Source organism: Zalophus californianus, chromosome 1 (assembly GCF_009762305.2).
Source record: "Zalophus californianus isolate mZalCal1 chromosome 1, mZalCal1.pri.v2, whole genome shotgun sequence".
Classification (NCBI taxonomy): Eukaryota; Metazoa; Chordata; class Mammalia; order Carnivora; family Otariidae; genus Zalophus; species Zalophus californianus.
Genome location: NC_045595.1, coordinates 4,903,520 through 4,928,023, shown reverse-complemented (window position 1 = coordinate 4,928,023; position 24,504 = coordinate 4,903,520). Strand labels below are relative to the sequence as shown.

General features: G+C 48.4%; 1 protein-coding gene across 4 annotated transcripts in view; it reads right to left on the bottom strand.

The window, feature by feature from the left end:
- The window catches only part of VAV1 (vav guanine nucleotide exchange factor 1), a 49,587-nt gene extending 25,627 nt beyond the window's left edge, over window positions 1-23,960 (bottom strand). For 2 of the 4 annotated variants that reach the window (XM_027585291.2, XM_027585292.1), the window contains exon 1: window positions 23,719-23,960. In XM_027585291.2, coding sequence (XP_027441092.1) covers window positions 23,719-23,922 — 204 coding nt within the window. In that variant the 5' untranslated portion in view covers window positions 23,923-23,960. The remainder of the gene's footprint in view (window positions 1-23,718) is intronic. The other 2 variants (XM_027585293.2, XM_027585294.2) reach the window with 1 other exon arrangement.
- Window positions 23,961-24,504: the final 544 nt, after the last annotated feature.

Sequence of the window (24,504 nt, the reverse complement as noted above, 5' to 3'; positions counted from 1 at the left end):
TATACAGTATTCAAATATTTAGATAAATTTGTATTTATATTTATCAAATATATATTTATGTCATTTTGTGTACGTATATGTAATGATAAATATTGTGTATTTTTTACAACAATAAAAAAATCTAACCATGAACCATTTAAGCGTACATTTCGGTGACATTTAGCCCACTCACAATGTCACGCAATGAGCACCTCATCTAGTTCCAAGACTTTTTTCTCAGCCCAAAAGGAAACCCTGTCCCCATTAAGCAGTCACCTGCCGTTCCCAGTCTCTTCCTTCTCCCTGGCAACCACTGTCTGTTTTCTGTCTCTGTGAATTTACTTATGTCTATAACTGATAAATAGATAAACAAAATAATGTACATCTATAAAATGGAATATTATTGGGCCATAGAAAGGAGTGAAGTATTGATACATGCTACAAAGTGGATAACCCTCAAAAACATGATGCTCAGTGAAAGAAGCCAGGCACAAAAGGTTACATATTGTACAGTTCCATTTATAGGAAAGATGTTTGAACTTTCAATTTCATGAGCCAACACATTCCTTTCTTGTTTAAATCTGTTTGGGTTGGGTTGTAGTGACTTGCAACCACAAGATACTAACTGATGCAGCAGTCAAACATACAGGATGTCACTCTGGGTTTGGCGTATTTGGTTCTGCTATAAACAAGACCTCACATCCTTGCATTTGCCTGATATCAATTCATCCAAATGTCCCAACGGGCTCAGCTCTCTCTAAGCTCCCTAGATCCTACAGAATTCTAACCAAACTTTCTTGACCCCAGGTTTATGTCATGGCCTTGCATGAGCACCTGCCATGTGCCCAATTCCCAGCACTCTCTCTATATATTTTTAATGTATATATACCATTGTGTATATTTAAGGCATGCTATGTGATTATTTGATATGAATATTCATAGTGAAATGATTACCACAGTCCAGCTAATTAACATAGCATCTCCTCATAGTCGTTCTTGTGTGTGACGAGCGCACCTGAAATCTACTCTTTTAGCATATTTCCAGGTTCAATATAGTATTATTTTTTTTGAGAGAGAGAGTGTGTGTACATGCATGTGGGAGTGGGAGTAGGGTGGGGGTGTAGAGGGAGAGGGCAAGAGAGAATCTTAAGCAGACTCCACGCTCAGCACTGAGCCCGATGCAGGGCTGGATTTCATGACCCTGAGATCATGACCTCAGGAAAAATCAAGAGTCAGATGCTTAACCGATTGAGCCACCCAGGCGCTCCTCAATACAGTATTCTTTTTTTTTTTAAGATTTTATTTATTTATTTGACAGAGAGAGACACGGCGAGAGAGGGAACACAAGCAGGGGGAGCGGGAGAGGGAGACGCAGGCTTCCCGCAGAGCGGGGAGCCCGATGTGGGGCTCGATCCCAGGACCCTGGGATCATGACCTGAGCCAAAGGCAGACGCTTAACGACTGAGCCACCCAGGCGCCCCTCAATACAGTATTCTTAAGGACAGTATTCTTAAGGACATCATGCCTACACATTAGATCCCTAGAAGGATTCATCTTACCTAACTACAGTTTTGTACCCTTTGACCAACATCTCCCCATTTTCCTCATCCCCTCACCTCAGCCCTTCCAATCTCTGTTTCTATGAGTTTGACTTTCTCTCTCTCTCTTCCTCCCTCCATACCCCTCCCCCCACTCCTATTCTCTCCCCACCCCACCCCGTGCTTGTGTGTGTGTGTGTGTGTGTGTGTGTGTGTGTGTGTGTGTGTGTGTAATGGAATTCTGCAAGTACTATTATATCATCCTTTTACAGATAAGGAAACTGAGGCAAGGACAGCCAGCCAGGGTGCAAACCCAGTCAGTGTGACTGCAAGCACTATGCTGTAGTAACATATGTGAATCAAGTCAATACAGTGTTTACTGTACCCGTAGATCTCACACTTCCATCTTCAGACTGCATCTTCTTCTCAATCATTGCTACATCCACATTATACCTACCCCACTCTCTATGGAACGTGAACTTTAAATTAACTTAGGGATGCCTGGGTGGCTCAGTCAGTTAAGCTTCTGCCTCCAGCTTCCCAGGGTCCTGGGATCAAGCCCCATCGGGCTCCCATTCTCTCCTCTCCCTCTGCCACTCACCCTGCTTATGCTCTCTCACTTCCTCTCCCTCTCTAATTCTGTCAAATAAATAAATAAAATCTTTAAAAAAATAAAATAAGGTAAATAAATAAACTTTAACTTAAATGTATTTAAGAAGAGAACTTTACATCCTTCTATCAAAAGGAAACTAGGATCATTTGCTATAAAAAGAAGGCAGTGTAAAATAAATATGATGTAAACAGTGTTAGTAAAGTCCAGCTGGATTCTCTTGCCTGCCCAAGGCTTGTTCTTTCTCTGTTGAAAAGAGATTAGTAAGAGTAGCAATTCAACATCCATTTGTGATAAAGAAAGAGAGAAAGAGGGGCGCCTGGGTGGCTCAGTCAGTTAAGCATCTGCCTTTGGCTCAGATCATGATCCCAGGGTCCTGGGACTGAGAACTGCATCGGGCTCCTTGCTCAGTAGAGAGCCTGCTTCTCCCTCTCCCTCTGCCGCTCCCCTCCCCCTTGTGCGCTCTCTCTCTCTCTCCCTCCCTCCCTCAAATAAATAAATAAAATCTTAAAGAAAGAAAGAAAAAAGAAAGAGAGAGAGAGAGAGAAAGAAGAAAGAAAGAAAGAAAGAAAGAAAGAAAGAAAGAAAGAAAGAAAGAAAGAAAGAAAGAAAGAAAGAAAAAGAAAGAAAGAAAGAAAGAAAGAAAGAAAGAAAGAAAGAAAGAAAGAAAGAAAGAAAGAAAGAAAGAAAGAAAGAAAGAAAGAAAGAAAGAAAGAAAGAAAGAAAGAAAAAGAAAGACTCTTGGCAAAGTAAGAGTGGAAAGGAATTTCTGTAACCTGATAAAGAGAGCATCTTCAAAAAAAATCTTAAACCTTTGTTTTAAATAAAAAGTAGAACATTATATTTAATAGGGAAATGTTGAAAAGATTCCCTGGCATTTGAAATCAGAACTAAGGTAGGGTGTCCCCATTACCATTTCTAGTCAACACTGCATTGAAGATCTCAGCCTGCACTGCAAGACAAAACAAGGAAGGAAGGAAGGAAGGAAGGAAGGAAGGAAGGGAAGAAAGAAGGGAGGGAGGGGGAGGGGAGGGAAGGGGAGGAGAGGGGAGGGGAGGAGAGGGGAGGGGAGGAGAGGGGAGGGGAGGAGAAGGGAGGGGAGGAGAAGGGAGGAGGGAGGAAGAAATTGGGCAAATGCAGAAGATACCACTGTCAACACAAAGAGCCCAAAAGAATATACAGATAAATAACCAGAATAAATACAGTAACCTTACAATGTGAGTGAATACACAATCAATATACAAAGTTTACTGTGTGTTGGTGCATTAGCAACAATCAATCAGAAAATGCTATTTTCTTAAAAAAGATAACATTTGTGAAATCCTAGAATAAGCAAAACTAATCTATGGTGATAGAAATCAGATCAGTGGTTGCTTCTGGGGTGGGGAGGGTGGTGGAGATTGACTCAGAAAGGCCACAAGTGATGGAAATGTTCTGTGTTTTGATAAGGGTGTGGGTTGCACAAGTGTATACATCTGCTAGAACTCATTGAGCAGTAACTGAAGAACTGAGCATTTCACTGCATGAAAATTGGACTTCTATTTTAAAAGGATACCATTTATCATAGCCTAAAAAATGTAAAATAAACATACAAAAAAGCCAGTGATACATATAAATCTAACAAAAAGAAGTGAAAAATCTTTTATGAAAAATTATAAAATTTTATTGAAAAATATGAAAGAAGATCTAAACAAAGAGAGTGAAATATATACTAATTCTTGTCTAGAAAGACTCAATATTTTAAAAATTTCAGCCTTCTCCAAAATTGAACTATAGGTCCAACACAGTTCCTTTTTTTTTTAAGATTTTATTTATTTATTTGACAGAGAGAGAGGGAACACAAGCAGGGGGAGTGGGAGAGGGAGAAGCAGGCTTCCCGCCGAGCAGGGAGCCCAATGTGGGGCTCGATCCCAGGACCCTGGGATCATGACCTGAGCCAAAGGCAGGCACTTAACAACTGAGCCAGCCAGGCACCCCAGGTCCAACACAATTTCAATTAAAATCTCAAAATGGTTTTTCACTGAACTTGGCACATGAATCCTAAAATTTATATGGGAAAGCACAGAGTCACAAATAGCCGAGACAAGTCTGTAGAGAAAAAGTTAACTGGAAATACTCGCATCAAGACTTATCATAAATCTACAGTAATTAAGACAATGTAATTATAGCAGTTAGCCTCCAAGATGGCCCCCAGTGGCCCACAGATCCTAGTACTTGTGCCCTAGTTGTAATTACCTCTCTCACTGAACCAAGATTAGCCCTGTGTGACTGACTGATAGAGTATGGTAGAAGTAATGATACATGACTTGTCAAGGCTTGGTAATAAAAGGCATTCCTGCTTCCACTTTGGGCCTCTTGGGTCACTGACCAGCCACCATGTTGTGAGACCCCTCAGTCAGCCCTATGGAGAGGAACTGGGTTCCATGTGGTCGAATCATCAAGGAAGCAGATCCTCCAGCCACAGTTGAGCCTTTGGATGACTGCAGCCCTGGCTGACATCTGACTGCAACCTCACAAGAAACCCCAGCTGAGCCATTTCATCATTCCTGATCCAAATAACTCATAAGCATAATAAGTGCTCAATAAAGGAATATTTGGGGGATAATTTGTTACTTAGCAATAGATAAGAAATATAGGGATAAAGACAAATAAACCATAATAGAGGACCCAGAAATAAATCATACATGTTTGAAAATGTCTTTTATGACTGAGCAGGTATTACACATGTATGGTAAAAAGAAATATTATTTTATAATTGTGGGTGGTTCAACCGGTTATCCATAAGGGCAAAAAAACAAACAATACATCAAATCCCTGCCTCCCTCATATCCTACTCGAAACAAATTCCAGATGGTATTAAAGACTTAAATGCTAAAGGCAAGATTTTGAGAAGACAATTGAGGAGACTATCTGGATGACCTCAGAATTGTGAGTGATTCTGGAACAACAAAAGTCCAAATGATAAGCAGGATTTGATCAAACTAAAAGGTCTATTCATCCAAAAGTATCAGGAAGAGAGTAACAAGACAAGCCACAGAGTGAATACGGATATTTGCTACACATTTGTATTCAAATTTATAAAGAATTCCTAATGATTCAGTAAGAAAAAGACAAGAATTCAATCAGAAAATTGGCAAGATACGAACACAAGTTTCCCTGAAGAAGAGTCACAAATGACCCCAAGCCCATGAGGAGGCAGTCAACTTTGGTAGTCATCAAAGTGATGCTAATTAAAACCACAAGATACTATTTCCCACCCACCAGATATGCAAACTTTTGAAAGTCAGGCAAATACCAAGTAGAAGCAGAGTCCGCTTCCCCATCTTTTGTGTCTGGGCTGGTCTGTGACTTGCCTCGACCAATAGAATGCAGTGGCAGCAACACTGTGTGAATTCAAGCTTAGGCATCCAGAGGCTTTGTAACCTCTGCTCTTGCTTTCTTGGAACAGTGCTGCCAAATTAAAGAGCTCAGGCTAAACTCTGGAGGGTGAGAGACCATGTGGAGCAGAGACGAACATGCTGGCCAAGGCTGGAGGGAGGTGAAAATACACCAGGTCATCCCCTTTTGGTGTGCATGGTATCTCCGTCAGTCCTGTCTGGAGGCTCTACTCTGCCCTCCCTCCCCCCCTCCTTTCTTTTCTTTTTTTTCTCTTCTTTTATAGTAGACTTTATGTTTTAGAGCAGTTTTAGGTCCACAGAGTAACTGAATGCAAGGTAGAGAGATTTCCCATACATCTCCCTACCTCCAAGCACGCACAGCCTCCCCCACCATCAGCCTCCCCCACCGGAGAGGGTACATTTGTTATAACCAATGAACCTACATTGAAAAGTCTGTAGTTGACATCAAGGTTCACTCCCGATGTACATTCTGTGGGTTTGGACAAATATATAATGACACGTATCCACCAGTATAGTAACATACAGAGTAGTTTCATTGCCTTCAAGTCCCTCTGTGCTCCACCTGTTCATCTTTCCCTCCCCCCAGCCCCTGGCAAACACTGTCTCCATAATTCCCCTTGTCTGTATGTCCCACAGTTTCCTTATCCATCACCTACTGAAGGACATCTTGGCTGCTTCCAAGTTCTGGCAATGATGTATAAAGCTGCTATAAATATCTATGTGCAGGTTTCCGTGTGGACATGAGTTCTCAGCTCCTTTGGGTAAATGTGTTTTTTAGTTAAACATTATAGTTACATTTCCAAGTCCTGTGCACTGTCTCTGATCTCATTCTCTTCTTTCCCTCCTCACTGGTGGCCTGTCTCTGCAAGTAGATGTGGACCGTTCCAGTCCATGTCCTCATTCCCTCCACACGTGCACGCATCCACGAACAGCAAGTAGTGTGCTTCTATGCTGTCTTGTGTTCCTTCCTTTCTGTCCCATGGCTCACCCTCCCTTTCTCGCTACAGCCCTACTTCCCAAAGCTGTCCCTAAAGAGTCACTCAGTGAACCAGCACTGCCTGTGCGAGCCAGCCCCTCCCCTCCAGAGCCCCCAGTCCTTCCGGGGAGGCACCGTTTATGGAGAGCATTGCCTCTTCCAAACCTGAGATGAAGAGTTTGGCATACACATGTCTGTGCAATCCTCCCAACAACATTGCTACTGAGATCTAGGAGGCACGCTCTAATGACATCTGCCTTCCAGTTGTTCAAACCCAAAACGTTGGCATTACCTGGACTCCTCTGTTTCTCTCTCATCCACTTCCAACCCATCAACAAATGCTATTGGTTCCACCTTCCAAATACAGCCAGAATCCCGCCCCTCCTCTGCACCTGCCAGGCCGAAGCCACTATTATCCCTCACCTGCATTATTACTGCGGTGGCCTCCTCGTTGGGACTGCTTGCTTCTGCCCCTGGACCCATATCATTTATTTTCAACATGGCAGCCAGAGAAATATTGTCAAAATCTTCCCAAGGCTTCCATCCTACCCAGATGCAAACCACAAGACCCCACATGACCTGTCCCATCCCCTCCCTCCCCTCCCCTGCCCCCATTCTCCTCCTAGCTCTCTCTGCTCCATCCACACAGGCCTCCTCACTGTTCCTCCAACCTGCCAGGCATGGCCGTGCCCCAGGGCCTTTGCACAGGCTGTTCCTGTCTGCTCAGAATGTCCATCCCCAATTAACCTGGTGCCTCCTTCCCTTGTCTCTTCTGGGCCTTTGAGGAGATGTCACTCTCCGTGAGACCTTCCCAGTCCCTCTATTTAAAACTGCACTACACACACACACACACACACACACACACACACACACACACACACACACACCTAGCACTCCCTATCCTCCCCTTTGCTTTGTGTTTTTTCACAGAGCTTATTGTCTGGGGCACTGTATATTTCTCTTACTTATTTTGTTAGTATCTGTCTGTCCTCCCTTACACACTGACACATCAGCTCCACAAGGAGAGGATTCTCGGTGTTGTTTGCTCACTGCCATGGCCTTAACACTTAGTACAATGCCTGGCACCCCGTAGATGCTCAGTAAAAGTTGGTGAATAAATGAATCCACATTTTACAAGTGAGACAACTGAGCCTCAGTGAGGATATATCGCTTGCCTGAGGCCACACAGGAAGGAATGAAGAGCCAGACACAAGTTCTCTGAGCCTAGAGGCCATGCCCTTAACCACTGTACCACCCTACCTCTTTGAACCACACCAGTCTGCCTCCTGGTGCCACGTAGGAGGTTTGGCACGTGACAGGAACCACATGTAACACTCTCCTGCCCAGCAGCCTTGTAGGCTGATTCCAGACAGGGCTTGCAAGTCACCAGGGGCAACAGAACAGTTGGCCTCATCTGGCCTGAGGGAGGAAGTTCCCTCCTGACCTCAGGGAGATCAGCTGAGTCTTGAGACTTCTTCCCCCAAGTCATGTGACATCTCAAGGGGGGACAGGGGGTATGACTTATCAGGCCTCCAGGCTGGGGTAGGGCCAGCTGAAGAAAAGGGCTCCCTCAGGCAGCAAGAATGACTGAGGTTAGACCACCAGAAGGACTTTCTGGTAGCCCAAAGCGTGGGAGAGGTGGCAAAGGACAGGGGACCTTTTAACCAAAGTTAGGAGGGGTGTGTGAGAACACTTCCTCCGTGTTGGTGAGGTAAGCCCCTCAGCCCCCTCCCCCTTCCACCAGAATATCAAAGAGTTGGGCTGGCACCTTGCCCATATGCAAATCAGCACCCAGACACTTCCCCTTTGCCTGCTGGTCCTCCATCAGCAGAACCTCTGCCCAAGGCAAAGAAAGAGGCAGAAAGGTTGGTTTAGTTTGCCACCCTCCTCTCGGGAACCAGTATGCAGGAACAGAGGCTCCATTTGGTGACTGGGGGCAGGGAGCAGCAGCAACGACCCACAGCTGAGCACAACTGCTGCAATCAGCTCCCCTACCCCCACCCCAGCCCAGGGAGCCACCGGAAACAGGAAATGCCTGTTACCAGGGCTTGCTCAGGGAGACAGAAGAAGGGGGGCCTCTGCATTCAGCCCTGAAGCCCCTTAATCTTGGGACTGCAAGACTTCATCTTGCAGACCAGAGAGGGTGGGTGTTCTGTGCTCCTGCTTCAAAGCCTGGCAACAGAGGTACAGAGCATCAACTCTGCATCCTGGCCTTCAAAACCTTCCCCATGCCAGCCTATCTCTATTCTGTCTCCTCCTCTCTCACCCGAACACACACTCAACACCTCAGTGTCAGTCGAGGTGGTCAGAGAGACATGGTTCCTCTCCCAGCCCAGCCGCAGCAAGCTCAAGGACCTTGGATGCGTTACTGCACCATCTGGTGCCTCCTCTTCCTCGTCTTCGCTCTGGGAATGAAAATACCAACCGAATCTCCACTCTAGCACCTGGCCCACCAAGCAGTGTCATACATTCATTCAGCAAGCATGTATTGAGTGCCTACTCTGTGCCAAGCCCCGGGACCTGGTGGTGGCCAAGACAGACAGAACCCTGTCTCCAAAGAGCTTATAGTCTAGTGGGGAGATGGACACTGAGCAGACAGTGGCATTAATAATTGATTGGTTACAACAGTGGTGGGTGAGTGAGCATGGGAAACAGCATAGGGAGCCCCGGGAGGGATCTGGTTAAATGGGAAAGGTGTCTGATAAAGCCAAGGACTAAGGGATGGCAAAGCAAGAGAAGCGCTCCAGGCAACCCTCACGCACCGCTGGCTGGGATGTCAATGGTGCAACCAAGTTGGAAGAATGGTTTGGCAGGTTCTTAAAAGGTTAGACGCGCATCTACCACACAACTTATTCTACCTTCAGGCGTTTACACCGAGAAACGAAAGCAAGTGTTCACACGGAGCTGAATGTTCACAGCAGCCATATCAGCGTCAGCCGAAACATGGCGACAACCCAAGTGTCCATCAAGAGGAGAAAGGGTGAGCACACTGTGGGGCGTCCATACGCTGGAATTCAACTCAGGAATAAGGTATGAAGGACTGATACACACAGCGCTATGATAAATCGCAGAAGAATGGTGCCCAGTGAAAGAAGCAGACCGAGAGTGTGCATAGCGTATGATCAGATGGAGCGGCATGACAGAGCGCTTTAATCTTGCAACCACCCCTTCATTGATTCAACAAATATTTATTGAGCATCGACTATGCCCCACGTACTGATCCAAGTCATGGGGATACAGCTGTGAACAAAAGAGATACACATCCCTGCTGGCATGAGGCTGACTCTCTGGTAGGAGGAGACGCACCACCGAAGTGTTACACGGGTATGTATGTATAAGGTGGTGAGTACGAAGGGAGAAAAGTAGTGGGGTAAGGGGAGGGGAGCGCTAGGAAGGGGTGCAGTTTTAAATAAGGTCTGGGGAGCTTCTCTCAGAATGTGACATTGGAGTAAGGGCTTGAAGGATGGAATGATCCAGGTGGGTGCCTGGAGGAAAAGCATTCCAGGCAGAGGGAACAGCCAAGGCAAAAGCCCTGAGGCAGGACACTGCCTGGTGCATTGGAAAAAGAGGTTGGAGGCCAGTGTGGCTGGAGCAACGTGAGAAAGTAGGAGTGGGAGGGAGTGAACCAAGGGCAGTATCAGGTGCTGATTTACCAAAACTGGATATCAAAACTGTGTAGTCAGGGGTGCCTGGGGGGCTCAGTAGGCTAAGCATCCGATTCTTGATTTCGGCTCAGGTCACGACCTCAGGGTTGATTGAGCCCCGCGTCAGGCTCCATGCTGGGCATGGAGACTGCTTAAGATTCTCTTTCTCCATGGGGCGCCTGGGTGGCTCAGATGGTTAAGCATCTGCCTTTGGCTTGGGTCGCAATCTCCAGGTCCTGGGATCGAGCCCTACGTTGGGCTCCAGCTCAGGAGGGAGTCTGCTTCTCCCTCTTCCTCTGCCTCTCCCCCTGCTTGTGCTCTCTCTGTGTCTTTCTCTCAAATAAATAAATAAATATTTAAAAAAAAAAGATTCTCTCTCCCTCTGCCCCTCCCCCACCTCTCCCTCTCTAAATAATTAAAAAAAAAAAAAACTGTGTAATCAAAATGGGACAGGTGGTTGTCACCAGAGCATTCCACCCTTTGGCCATATCTCAGGGTCCCTGAGAAGGAAGCACAAATGGTCAATGCCTTTTCCCTAATTCCCCTGGTCCCACACTCCAGCGCAGATCACACTGAAGGGAACAGGCCCACATCTTTTGGGGTGCTGGATGTTACACCCATGTGGGGATCATTCTGAGTCCCCAGGGCAGAGAGGCACAAGACAGACACCCCAAGGTGGATTTCCGGAAACATGTCCATTGAGGAGCCATGAAGTTGCTGTGGTATTCTACCAGGACGAGAGGTGACCTGGAGGAAGCCAGGGACATAATTACTGCAGGCAGATCTCTGATGGGTTGTCTGGTGGAAGGCTGATGAGCTCTGTGCTGGTGGAGAGTCCTCAGAAAGGAGATCTGGGTTGGATCTAAGATTAAACTAAACTCCAAAACCACCAGAACCATTAGAACTAAAGAGGACCCCGCCTCGGGAAACGAAACCATTGCATTTCACCCGTTCTCAGGCAAATAGCAATAACAGCAGCTCCCGTTGAGATAGCACTGAGCTCCAAGAGGCAGTTACTATGAGGACCATTGGTCGGTTTGCTCTCAGATCCATTCCCTGCCTGCCCTTTGCTCTGTGTCACAGCAAAGGGAACTACATTTCCCAGTCTCCTTTGCACCCTGGCTTCCAGGTAGGCTCAGCCAATGGGATGCCCAGGCAGGAAACCAAAGCGCGGGAGGAAGAGAAGCCAAGGTATTTCTCCCTCTCTTGCTCTGCCGCTTCAGCCGCAAATACTCTCCTTCCTGGTCTCCGCTCCCTGATGGCAGTGCTTGCAGAAGGTCCTGGCTCCCCTGAATGGTTCTGGCCTCTGGACCCTGGTCACACCACCTCTTCTACTGTTTCTCCAGCCCAGTGGCCACTCTCTGGGTTACCTCAGTATTCCCTAACTGTCTTTCAGCTCCCTCATCACCCATTAGCCATTCCCCAAATTAAATCCTCTCTGTCTGAAAGATCTAAGATGTTTTCTGCTTTCCTGGCTAAACCCTGACTGAGAAAACCAGAACTTTGAATCCAAGACTATCTCCATAACCACTTAAAAGTTTCATATGTCCACCTCAAAGAGGTGATATTCATATAGTGCTTATGGTCACAGGTTTGGGGGTTCAAATCCCAACATAGCTACTTGTTCACTTGGGCAACTCACTTAAATTTTCCATGTTTCCATTTCCTCATCTGTGAGACTAGGATAATAATGAAAACAGGTTGTGCTTTCCAAAGATAGCCACGAACATAGCACCCGTCCAGCATGCTCTTCTGCAGTGGGACTTGTCACATCACCATCGGGAGGTGCAGTCTGATTCCCCGGCCCTTGAATCCAGGCTGGTCTTAGCAAATTACAGCAAAGCGACACCACCTGGTCTCTAAGTAGGTCAGAAGAAAACTTGCAGCTTCCACCTTGAGAAACCCTTGATCTCTCCACACTCCTCAAAAAAACCCAGTCACCATGTTGTGAGGAAGCCCAAGCCACATGGAGAGGCCACGGGCCGCTGCTCCAGTCAACAGCCCCAGCCTGAGCTCAGTCACCCCATCCCAGACTCCCAGCGTGCAGGGGAAGGCTCCTCCAGCTGATTCCAGCCCTCAGACATCTCATCGTGGGGCTGAAAAACCATCATCCCCACACTCCATATGAATTCCTGACTCACAGAATCTGTGAGAATTCTAAAATAGTTGTCTTACATCTTTAAGTTTGGGGTGGTTTGATTTGCAGAAGAGATAACCTGAACATCATGGCACCTACTCCATGGATTTGCTGTGAAAATCAAATGAGTTATAAGTGTTACATACTTGGAACAACACTTGCACATATTAAGTGCTCCATAAATGGACCTGCTTCTACTGTTGTTATTTACTATACTCTCTGACACTCTTTCCATCCACTTCGATAAAACTGTTCGTTTCAAAGTACCAACACCTCACTGTCGATACACTTTCTTCTTTTGGTCTCTAGCTTTCCTCCTAAGTCACTGGCTCTCTTCTGACTCCTTGGCTTCTTCTTCCTTCTCTCCCCAACCTCTCCATGCAGCTACACCCTGAGGCTCAGACCCCTTTTCTTCTCTCTCTCTCCTCCCTCCCCAAATGATCTCATCTCCCCCTATGAGTTTGCTTACCAATCACTACGCGGTACGGCTTGCAGCATGTGACAACTTTACAACCATTCACTCATTTAATTCTTGTAATAGACCTATAAGTCAGGGACTATCCTGACCCCCATTTGAAAGGTGGGGAGACTGAGTGACGGAAAGGTACAGTAACTCACCCAAGATCACACAGTCAAGACTAGAACCCAGACCCCCATGTAACTAGAGTTACAGGGTTTATCAGCCTCAGCACAATTGATACTTCAGTGGCTGTCCTGGGATTACAGAACATTTAGGATATAAGCAGCATCCCTGGTCTCTACCCATTAGATGCCAGGAGCACACCACTCCCTCCAGTAGTGAGAACCAAAAATATCTCCAGGCATTTCCAAATGTCCCCTGGGGGGACAGAGTTGCTCCCCACACCCCCGGTTGAGAACCACTGCACTAACCAGTATGTTGTGCTGCCTTCCATCTCCAGGGTAACTCAGCCCCATCAGAATTTCCCCCAAACTTGACTCTCCCCAGCCTTCCCATCTTAGCAAGTATTGCCCCCATTCACAAGGTTCCTAAGCTACAAACTTAGACATCATCTCACCTCCTTTCGTTCACTTCGACCCCTCCCCCATCTGGTCTGTCAGGAAGTCTGACCAGCACAACCACTGAAATGTGAGCCCATCGACTGTTCCTGACTCCTAGTCTAGCCACCATCACATCCCTGTGGGACATCTCCATCAACCCCTCCACCCATGTCCCCTCATTGCCATTTCAATCACTCTAACAGTCCAGTCCCCACAGAGCAGCTAGAGGGACCTCCTTAACCCACCAATTTGCTTAAACCCTCCAAGGACTTCCCATCACATCTAATTGTGCACACATACCCACAGCCACACTAGCGAAGCACCTTCCTCACAACCTTAATCCCATCACTTTCCCTTCTCTATTCACCTTCATTTAGTCCCTCCTCACCACAGGGCCTTTGCATGGCATTTACCCTCCTCAGCCCATTCTTCCCAGAGCTAGCTCCTCAGCCTTCAGCTTTCAGCTTTCCTTGACCAACCTCCAGAAGTATGCCCCTTTCCTCTCCTCCATCTTGACCTCTAGCTTATTTTGTCTGCAGCATTTATTGTAATATTTTGTTGATTTGCTTTTTTACTGTCTACAGTGGGTTGAATGGTGGCCACCCCAAAAGATATAACTACTTTAGATCCCTAGAACCTACCTGTGAATGTGAAATTATTTGGGGGGGAAAAATAATAAAAGGACTTTGCAAGATGTCATTAAGTTAAGGATCTCGAGATCACAAGATCATCCTGGATTACTGGGGTGGGCCCTAAATTCACCAACAAGTGTCCTCACATGAGACACACAGAAGAGACCCACAGACAGATAGACACAGAGGAGACAAGCTGGTGAAGACAGAGTGACAGTCAGGAGCCAAGGAACACCAGGAGCCACTGGAAGCTGGAAGAGGCAAGGAATGGATTCTCCCCGAGAACCTCCAGACAAGAGCTCGATCCTGCTCACACCTTGATTTCAGACCTCTAATCTCTGGAACTGTGAGACAATATATTTCTGGTATTTTAAGCCATCCAGCTTGTGGTCCTTTGTTAGTGCAGCCACAGGAAACAAGTATACTGCCCTTCTTCCCCACAAGGCCATGAACTCAGGAGACCAGAGAATATGTCTGCTGTGTCCTTTCCCATAGCCCCAGCACTCAGCACAGCTCCTGTTGCTGATAATAAAATAAGTGATTATTCTAACTCAATGAAGCTCTCGATCTCTTCTTCACTGTCCCCAGACAGTAACTGTCCGTGCATGTCTCTGTGGACCCTCCCCAAGATCAGAAGCTCACTCCCTCCAAAACAGAGTTTCAGTGGGGGGGGGGGGGGGGCGGGGAGGGATTCTACCTCCCATGGGACATTTGACAATGTCTGCAGACATTTTCTTGTCACAGCTCCAGGGGAGACGGTGCTACTGGCATCAAGTGGGTGGAGGTCAAGGATGCTGTCAAGCATCCTATGATGCACAGAGCAGCCCCCAGGACGGAGAAAGATGGGGCTCCAGTTGTCAGCGGTGGGGACTGGCAAGAGGCTGTGCAGCAACTTCGTACTTGATGCCAGTGTAAACACCGATTGCCTCCTGACAGCTATTCCCATTCTTCTGCTAGCAGCCCCGCAGTGTCCCCTGGGAGCCACCCGTCCTCCTTCTAGTCTAGCTCTTTTGGGTGGGGTCGACTCCTCCCCATCTCCAGAAATAGATAGATATGTGACCTCAGCCTGGCCAATCAGAGCCACATATTCTACCAACCACAACAATTGGTTGAGGAACAGATATGTGACTCCCCCCACACCCACACAACACACATACGCAAAGAAATCATGCCCAGTGAAGCATAGATTGGGGCTTGAGCCGCTATTTTCCACTGTACACAAAAATGTGGGCATCTAAATTTGGAGCAGCTGGGCACCCTTGCCTGCCACCATGAGGGGAAAGGATGACTGAGAATGGAGGAAAACAACTGAAAAGGGGGTGGAGGTGATCCTGAGATAAAGCCCCTGGATCCAGCTGGACCTGAAGCTTTTTTCTCCTAAGCTTTTCAGTTATGTGAGCTAGTAAATATTATTTTTTACAAAGGCAGTTTCAGTTGGGTTTTTGGTCACTAAGTCTAAAACTCTTGGTTAAAATTTCTGCAGACTGAGCTCAGAATTTCCTCAAACTTCAAATTTCTCCAACTGAACATCCCTTATCTCTTCCCCAAGGGACCTGACTCCCAAGTTCCTCCTAAAGCCCAGGTCTCAGAACACCATCCCCGCTATCAAAGGGGGACAGTTAATCTGTACATTGTGGTGAGATCTTTAGAAGCTCAGCTGTGCCCACCCAACACACCCTTGGGTACTGCCCACTTCCTGGCACCATTAATGTTAACAAGGGAGACAAACAGAACTTCTTTTGGCTCCTCAAATATGCCCCAACCTCCACACTCAATTGCCATGTCACCTCCTCCAAGACGCCTACCGTGGTTACTTCTGGGGTTTCCCGCCTCTCTGCTCCCATAATGCCCTGGGCTCCACCCACCCATCAGCTGACTGTGTGTTCTACTCTTGGGTAACTGCCTACTTCCTCATCTATTTCCATGAGCTGCATGAGGATCTGTGTGTTAATCATCATGGCATTCTCCATCATCCTGTGCATGGCTTAACCCAAGGAAATATCCATGACATGGGTGATGTCATCATTAGTATTATTACTAGCATCATCATCATCACTTTCCCCATTTTACAAGTGAGAAAACCAAAGGCAAGAGAGGCCTAGACACTTGCTTAGCCACTGCTAACCAACCACCACTAACCAATAATAAGTAAGCACTCAACAAATACCCACTAAATCAGGGATCAATTGGTAAACTCTTTCTGTAACGAGACAGGCAGCAAATTTTTTTTTTTTGGCTTTGCAGGTCATAGCATCTTTGTCACGATTATTCATGTAATGAAAGCAGCCAAAGACAATATGTCAACAAATGAGTGTGATCATGTATCAATTAAATTGTGTGTATGAAACAGGACATAAGTTATGATTTGCTCTCCCAGTATTAAAGGAAGGATGAATAAATTGAATGAAGTGAAGAGTTGATAAATATTTATTGAGCACCTACTATGTGCCCGGTGCTCTTCTAGGCACCAGGGACACAACTGTGAACCAAACAGACAAAAGCCTTGCCCTGACACTCCAGTGCGGGAAGCAGATAATAAGCAAAGAAGTAAAAACTATGTAGGTCAGAGGGCTGTAAGTGCCATGGAGAAAAATAAAATAAGAAAAAGAAGAGGGAGTGTGTGTGGGGGGGTAAGGGGCATAATCTTATGTGTGGAAACCAGGGAAGTTCTCTGATAAGAAACCTGAAGGAGATAAGAGAACAATCACAGTGTATATCTGGTGGAAGACAGATCCATGGAGAAAGAACAGATGTGCAAAGGCCCTGAGGCTGGATCAGACCTGGTGGGCTCTGGGAACAGCGAGGAGACTCCTGTGTCTGGAGTAGAGTGAGGAAAGGGAAGAGGGGGGGAGGGGAGGGCCAGGAGGTGGCCAGAGGCCAAATGCATAGACTCTCATGGGCCAGGGTGAGGACTTTGTCTTTTGCCCCAAAGGCAATGGGGAGCCATGGGAGGGCTGGGAGCAGGAGAGGGACAGGATTTTTCCAGCCTCCTCTGTGGAAAGTCCTAAAGGGTGACATTTCCCAGTACAAGGCCTAAAAGGAAGTCAGTGTACAGAACAAAATGGAAGAAAAGAAGGCACAATACCAAATGTTGGCCCTCCCAGACTTCCGTCCCCATCAGCCGTAGTAAACATGTTGTGATGAGGTCTTCCAAACAGCCCAACCCAACCTACTTTGCTGAGATTTGCTCCCACCCAGGCTCCCCAGTCCCTAGCTGAATTCTTCCCTCGTGGCTTTGATTCAAGCCCCCCTTGTTCCTTATCCCACTACGGCTTCCTCCAAGTCAGCCCCTCCAGACCTGCATCTCTGAAGCCAGGTAGGCATCCTTCTGGGGTTCTACAGCATTCTCTTCTATGTCCACCCAACCACTTCCTGTCTGCCCTAGCTCCCAGCTAAACCATTCTCAGCCTAAACCATTGCAGTTGGATGGGACCACGTGATGGAGTTCTGGGCAATGGATCAAGAATGGAGGTGACAGCACCACTTCTGGGATAGGAAGAACTCCAAGGGCTTTAGGGAGAGTAGGGCCATGGGATGGAAGGAGCCCAGGTCCTGTAGGTACTTTGTAAAGAAGAGCCACTCCCTTAACCCCCCAGTTGACCCAAACTAGATTGTGATGTGAGCAAGAAGTAAACCCTTACTGCTACTGAAGTGTGTAGTTTGGCACAGCAGGTAACATTACACACCCTGACTTATACCACAACATATAGCCAACTCAGACTGACTGAAATCAAATTAACAAAAACGAGTGCCTCCCACTATTTCAGCATTGGCTAAATTTAGCACATCAATCACACCAGTAAGGAATTCAACTTAACCTATCACATTTTACCCTCATACAACCCCTGAGATAAACATGCTGTCCACATCCCCATTTTATAGATAAGACAACCAGGGCTCAGATAGGTCAAGCAATGTTTTTTTTCTTCAAGACAACAAAGGTAGTAAGTACCTGATTTGAATTTCAAGCCAGCCTAATATATAAAGAGCTCCTAAAAATCAGTAAGAAAGGACAGCAGTCCCAGAAGGAAAAAAGACAATGGGCAAATGATATGAACAGATATTACTTCACCAAGAGAAAAGAGAAATAGCTCTTAAACAAAGGAAAAGAGGTCTAACCTCACTCAGAATAAGAGAAATGTGAATTGAGCCATAATGAGCTCCATTTATCACCCATGAGTTGGCAAGACTCCGAGAGCTTAACAACAGAACAGTCTGTGGCAAGGTGATGGCCAGTAAGCACTCTCATGCTTTGTTAGTGGTAATGTAATTGGAATAGCCCACATGGGAACAGGCCCATATGGAGAACAATTTGGCAATATCTACCAAAAATACAAAGGCTCAGACACTTTGAGCCAGCAAATCCTTCTGAGAACTTCTTCCATGGAGATACTTACTCATGTGTATGGCAGCAATAATAACATTCCTGTGTAGCCAGGGACTTTTCTAGGTTCTTTATAGTAATTCATTATGCTTAAAGATAGGAATTTATTATCCCCATTTTAGAAATGAGGATACTTAGGCACAGAGAGGTTAGGTAACAGGCCCAAGGTCACACAGAGGAGGAGTCAAAAAATGATTCATGGACAAGGTTAATGGTTGAAGTAAATGTGTCGTTAACAGAAGCCTGGCACAATCCAAGTGTCCACTGATAGAGAGGATGAGAAAATAAATGATCACCCCACTGAGCAATGGGATAGGGCCAGTTTTGGGTAACTGTGGACAGCAAGAATCCCAGAACCAGGCTGTCCAGGGTTACAATCCCCAACTCTGCCGCTTTCAAGTTAGGCTCCCCGAGGCAAGTTACTTGACGCCTCTGTGTCTCAATTCCTCGTGTGAAAAATGAGGATAACATACCATCTACCACCTAGGGTGTTATGAGAATTAAACAAGTTAGTATATAGAAAATGTTTACGGGGCGCCTGGGCGGTGCAGTCGGTTAAGCGACCGACTCTTGGTTTCAGCTCGGGTCGTGATCTCAGGGTCGTGAGATTGAGCCCCACATCAGGCTCAGCGCTCAGCGTGGCGTCAGCTTGGGACTCTCCCTCCCCCTCTGCCCCTCCTCCCACTCGTGCTCTCTCTAGCTCTCTCTCTCTCTAAAACAAACAATAAATCTTTAAAAAAAAAAAAAGAAAAGAAAAGAAAATGTTTACAACAGGAATCTGCAAACTTTTTCTACAAAGCTCTGGATAGTTAATATCTTCAGCTCTGCAGGCCAGACAGTCTATGGCAACCCCTCAGCTCCGTGGTTGTAGCTGGAAAGCAGCCGTAGACAACGCATATGTGAATCAATGGACATGGCTGTGTGCCAATAAAACTTTATTTATAAAAACGTGCTGTGGTCCAGGGGTCCCTGGGTGGTTCAGTCAGTTAAGCATCTGCCTTCAGCTCAGGTCATGATCCCAGGGTGCTTGCTCAGGGGGGAGCCTGCTTCTCCCTCTCCCCCTGCTAGTGCACTCATGCTCTCTCTATCTATCTCTCTATCTCTTTCTCTCTCTCTCTCAAATAAATAAATAAAATCTTTAAAAAAAAACAAAACATGCTGTGGTCCAGATTCAACTTTTGGATTGTAGTTTGCTGGCCCCTGGTTTGGATTAATGCCTGGCACATAGTTAACACAATATAAGTCATTTGTTAAATAAATGGACTATCCAGCATACCATGCAGTCATTTTCTTTATTTTTATTTTTTTTTAAAGATTTTATTTATTTATTTGAGAGAGAGAGAGAGAATGAGAGAGAGTACATGAGAGGGGGGAGGGTCAGAGGGAGAAGCAGACTCCCCGCCGAGCAGGGAGCCCGATGTGGGACTCGATCCTGGGACTCCAGGATCATGACCTGAGCCGAAGGCAGTCGCTTAACTGACTGAGCCACCCAGGCGCCCCATTTTTTTTTAAATGAGGACAATCTCTATGTATTGATTTGGAAAGAGTCCCAAGATGATGATTAAGTGAGGAAAGCAAGACATAAAGCGGTCAGTGGTATGTGCCATCACCTGTGTTAAGGGAGGAGGGTAGGAAATGAGAACCTAAATTCCTATTTGCTTATGTTTTGCATAAAGAAACTCTGGGAGGATATACAGTCAACTTAAAAAAAAAAGTAGTTACATGGGAGAAGGAAGGAGCTGGGTATCTAAGGGACAGGATGAGAAGCTAAATTTTTCCCTGTGCACATTTTTATGTGTTTTTTTTTTTTTTAAGATTTATTTGTTTGAGAGAGAGAGAGAGAACAAGCCAGGGTTAGGGGCAGAGGCAGAGGGAGAGGGAGAAGCTGACTCTCCAGGACCCGGAGATCATGACCTAAGCTGAAAGCAGATGCTTAACTGACTGAGCCACCCAGGCGCCCCCCTCCTTTTTATGTGTTTTAATATTTGAACCATATGAATGTATTATTCACCCAAATAAATATTTTAAAGACTCTTGCAGCTCTCTGTCCCTGATCACAGGGTCTCTCAACCTCAGCGTTATTGACGTTTGGGGCAGAGAATTTTCTGCTGTGTGAAGCAGTGTAGGATATTGAGCAGGATCCTTGACGTCCATCCACTAGATTTCAGTAGCATCTCTCAGACGTGATGAAACCAAAAACGGGTCCAGACATTGCCAAATGCCCCTGGGGGGGGGGGGCAAAATCACCTCAGCTGAGAAATACTACCCCAACCTAGACTCCTGCGTGCTGCGTGACCCTCTTGCTACCCCATATCCTTCCTAAGGAGACTTTTTAGTGAGGGTTTATTAGGTGTCAGACCCCATGCTAAGCAGTACTGAAATAGCACAACAGTCCTCGAAATAAAGGTCCCATTTTTATCCACATCTCACAGATGGGGAAACTGAGGCTTGGAGAGGGTAAGCCAGGAGGTGGTGGCATCAGGATTTGAACCCAGGTCTGGCCCCTCAGAGCCTCTGCCCTCCAGCTGGCCCCTCTTCTAACTCTCCCTCCCTCTCCCCTGCCTCTGTCAGTGGCCCGGGCATTCACAGGATGGGAATCTCGACATCATCCGGGCCCCAGAGCCTGCCTCTCCACCAGGTCTAATCAGCTCCCACGCCCTGGTGGGTCTTTCCCACAATGACTGCCACATTCGTCCCTTCCTCTCCACTCCCTTGGCCTTCAAGTTTCATCTCTGCAACCCAGAATGTGGACTCCCAGAGAGAGGAGGTGAGTTAGGATGTCTGGTGGTCAGGGTACCACCTGTGATATGATCCTCCCTCGGCCTCAGATCTCAGAGGGACCATCGGCTTGTAGACACTCTGGTCTGACTTCAGCCCTGAGCCATTCCCAGCAGACTCTGAGGCCACCCACAAGCTCTTGCCTCAGGGCCTTTGCACTGGCAGTACCCCTGCCAGGAGCACTGTGTCCCCGGATTCACAAGGCTCATCGCCTCATTTCCCCATATGTCCCTGCCCACATGTCACCTTATCAGTGAGGCCTCCAGGACCACCTATTCAAGGGTGCAAGCCCCACACTCAGGAGCTCCCTTTCCTGCTTTGATTTCTCCAGAGCACATACCGCCTGCCCACAAGGTGAACGTTTCCTTATTTGCTCACTGTCGGTCTTGCCCACTGGAAGACGGGCTCCTCAGTGACAGGGCTCCGTGTGGGTCTCCTTCCCGCCATCCCAGCACCGAGAAGAGGCCTGACATACGCCCCAATTGCCGTTGAGCGCAGGCGCTCTTTCCGCCCTCTTCCCGGGAAACAACTGAGAAAAAGCAGAGGAACTGAGAAGCATCCAAATTCCCGGCTGCCACACCTTCATCTACGGCGCTCCCGTCGGGATCATTCTCCCCTTTTCTCCCTCTGCCCTTCCGCACCCCAAGGGCGGTCCGTGGCCCCAGCTTAAGTCAATGGACAGACGGGGCCCTGCAAACCCAGAGAAGCTGTTCTGTCCTTGCGTCACCTCCCTCCACCCCAGTGGAACCACCTTTTCGCTTGGCGCACACATCTCCACTGTGAACAGGGCACAGGGCTGAGCTTTGAGGGGAGACAAGATGAGCAGAGACAGGAAGGCTCAGAGCTCCATATGAGAGGATGGGGGAACAGCCCTGTGCAGCCTGGGGCCTGACACAGCTGGGCATAGGAAGCCAGAGCAATGAGAAAGCTCATGCTCACTCTTCAAAACATAGCACAAAAATGTCCCCTCTTGCATAAAGCCTGACGTCGCCAGCCCATGTCTCGCCTTTGCTTCAGGGCTCCCAGCCCTGAGGTTTCTCCCTCTGTCCCAGTCACGACCGCACAGGGCTGGGGGTGTCCATCTCCTCAGTCTGGGAGCACCCGGAGGGCCAGGCCTGGCACCACCTGGCGCAAAGAAGAAGGCTGCCTCCCTGCAGCCCCCACAGCTGCCTTCCCAGATATTAAGGCCATGCCCCCGTGCCCTTCGTTAGACAACCAGCAGTACACAAGATGTAGGCAGGGGTGGAAGTTCATCCTCAAGTTTATCCAGTTCCCCATCAGCTGCCATTAAAGCCTCACTGGAGACCTTGGCCGCCTGTGGGTCCGGGGCCTGACAGGTCCCATGGCTACTTCCCCATCTGCTAAAAGCCAGGAGGTTAGCAAATGTATGCAAATCTGGGATGGCCTGTGGCCAGAGGGGCTGGGCCTCTGGAGTTCCCTCATCCTTTCAGTAAGCCCGGCCTGGACTAAGGAGGGTGGGCCACCCACCTCCCCAACCCCAAGGCTGTGTCCCCAGGGAATGCCCCCCCCCAGGAACCCCCATGGGCCCCCTCCCTGAGCAGTTACTTCCCCCCTCTGCATCCGCACGTGGCGGATCTTGGACCAGAGAAAAGGCCCCCCACCAATCCACAGCTCCCTGACACAAAGCTTTCATTGCAGAGTGGAGCCTGAGAGCCAGAGGTGAGTGTCCTCTCAGACTCCCAAGGCAGGTGAGGCACCCAGAGCCCCCAGACCCCCAGCATACACAGCTTCCACCCAGCACCCAGGAGACCACAGGGACCCAGAGAAGGGGCTACAGAGAGGGGATCCAGTCACGTCACCTCCTCCACCCCAACCGCATTCAAACAGGGATTTGAATATATTTCCTGAGTCTAGCAGGGCCCTGCTCGGTACAATCCACCTCCCCCCCGGAACCTGGGTCTTTGCAGTAATCCCTACAGAGAAAGAGCAGTTATTTCTAGGCTCCAAAACCCCAGGACCTACTCTTGGGCTCAAGACCAAGGCTTTTCTCAATGTCTCCCTGGGATGGGTAGAGCTAGGAAGACCAGAGCCCGGGGGCCCACAGCCCCCCACCCGCCCCACGCGCCCCAAGCCCAGGCAGGAAGCGAAGGGGAAGAAGATGTGAGGGGAAGGAAGGGGCCCAGGGCCTGGGAGGAGGAGACACATGTGGGGGAAGAAGTTGATGGAGGCCCCTCCCCCATAGGCAGAAGGTGGGGGGGGTGGTGTCAAAGGAGGTGAAAACCTCAGGCAACCTGTTGGCCGCCTGGGAGTTCCCAGGTAACCCTCAAGACCCCCATACAGTCCCATCTGGGGGTTTGAGCCTCAGTGGAGTCAGCCAGGGGCTTGGAAGCTTTAACCCCAAGTTTGTCAGTTCTTAGCCTAGATGTGCACTAACCCAGAGCCTATTAACCCATTCCTGTTACCCTTGGGTGAGACACGCCCGGATCTCAGAGTTTACTGCCCCCTCCATCCCTCCCCCCTTCCCTTGTGCCAGTCCCAGAGTCCGGAGCATATTCTCTTCTATATCACAGGCCCAGAGTTTCAGTGTATTAAGTCTCCTGGTGCCAGCCAGGGGTGGCCCCCACCTCCAACCCTTGGCACTCCAGCCAGTGGCAGGCTCACCTGGGACATCTGGGGGCGCAGGTTGACCTCACGCAGGTTGATGGCATGGGGCAGCAGGTTGTTGAGCAGCTGACACAGAAGGACGCCATCCCGGAGGGCCTGTGCCAGCTCGCACACCTGGGCCCCGTCCCAGGTCACGCGGTGGCTGGGGGGCAGCACCCGGCACTGGATCAGCCAGTGGGTACACTGGCGCCACAGCTCCATGGCCGCTGCCTTGCCGGGTCAGCCCGCGCGCCCTTGCGGCCTCCACCGCCTGCCTGCCTGCCTAAGCTAGCTAGCTACCACTTCCTCTTCTTTGCCTGTAACTGTCGCCCTGAGAGGGGGTGGAGGAGGCGGAGCCGTGGGGGGGGGGGAGGCGGGAGCACCTGCAGCCCATCCCCTTCTATTCAGGCCCTGGCATCTCTTCCCCCCACCAGCTCAACACAGGCCCGGGCACTGGGGGTGGGGGGCTGCTGGCGGAGTTACTGAGGCCTGCTGCCTTCCTCCGTATCCAACCCTCTCAGCAACAGACTCAAGATCTGCTCTCTTCTGAACCCTCTCTGCCCTGCCTCCACCCCACGTGGGCACCCAACGTCCTAGCTTGAATGAGCGTATTCTCCTCTACCCTGGTGCCCAGGCTCACCCCCGCCCCCACAGTCTGTCCTCCCCACGGAGGAGAACACCTGTGAGCATCTGGGCAAGTCATGATGTCCCTCCTCTTCTTACAGCCCACTGCCCTGCAGCCAACAAGGCCCTACATGACATGGCCTCCCTGCCCTCACCTCTTCCACTCACCACTTTCCCTCA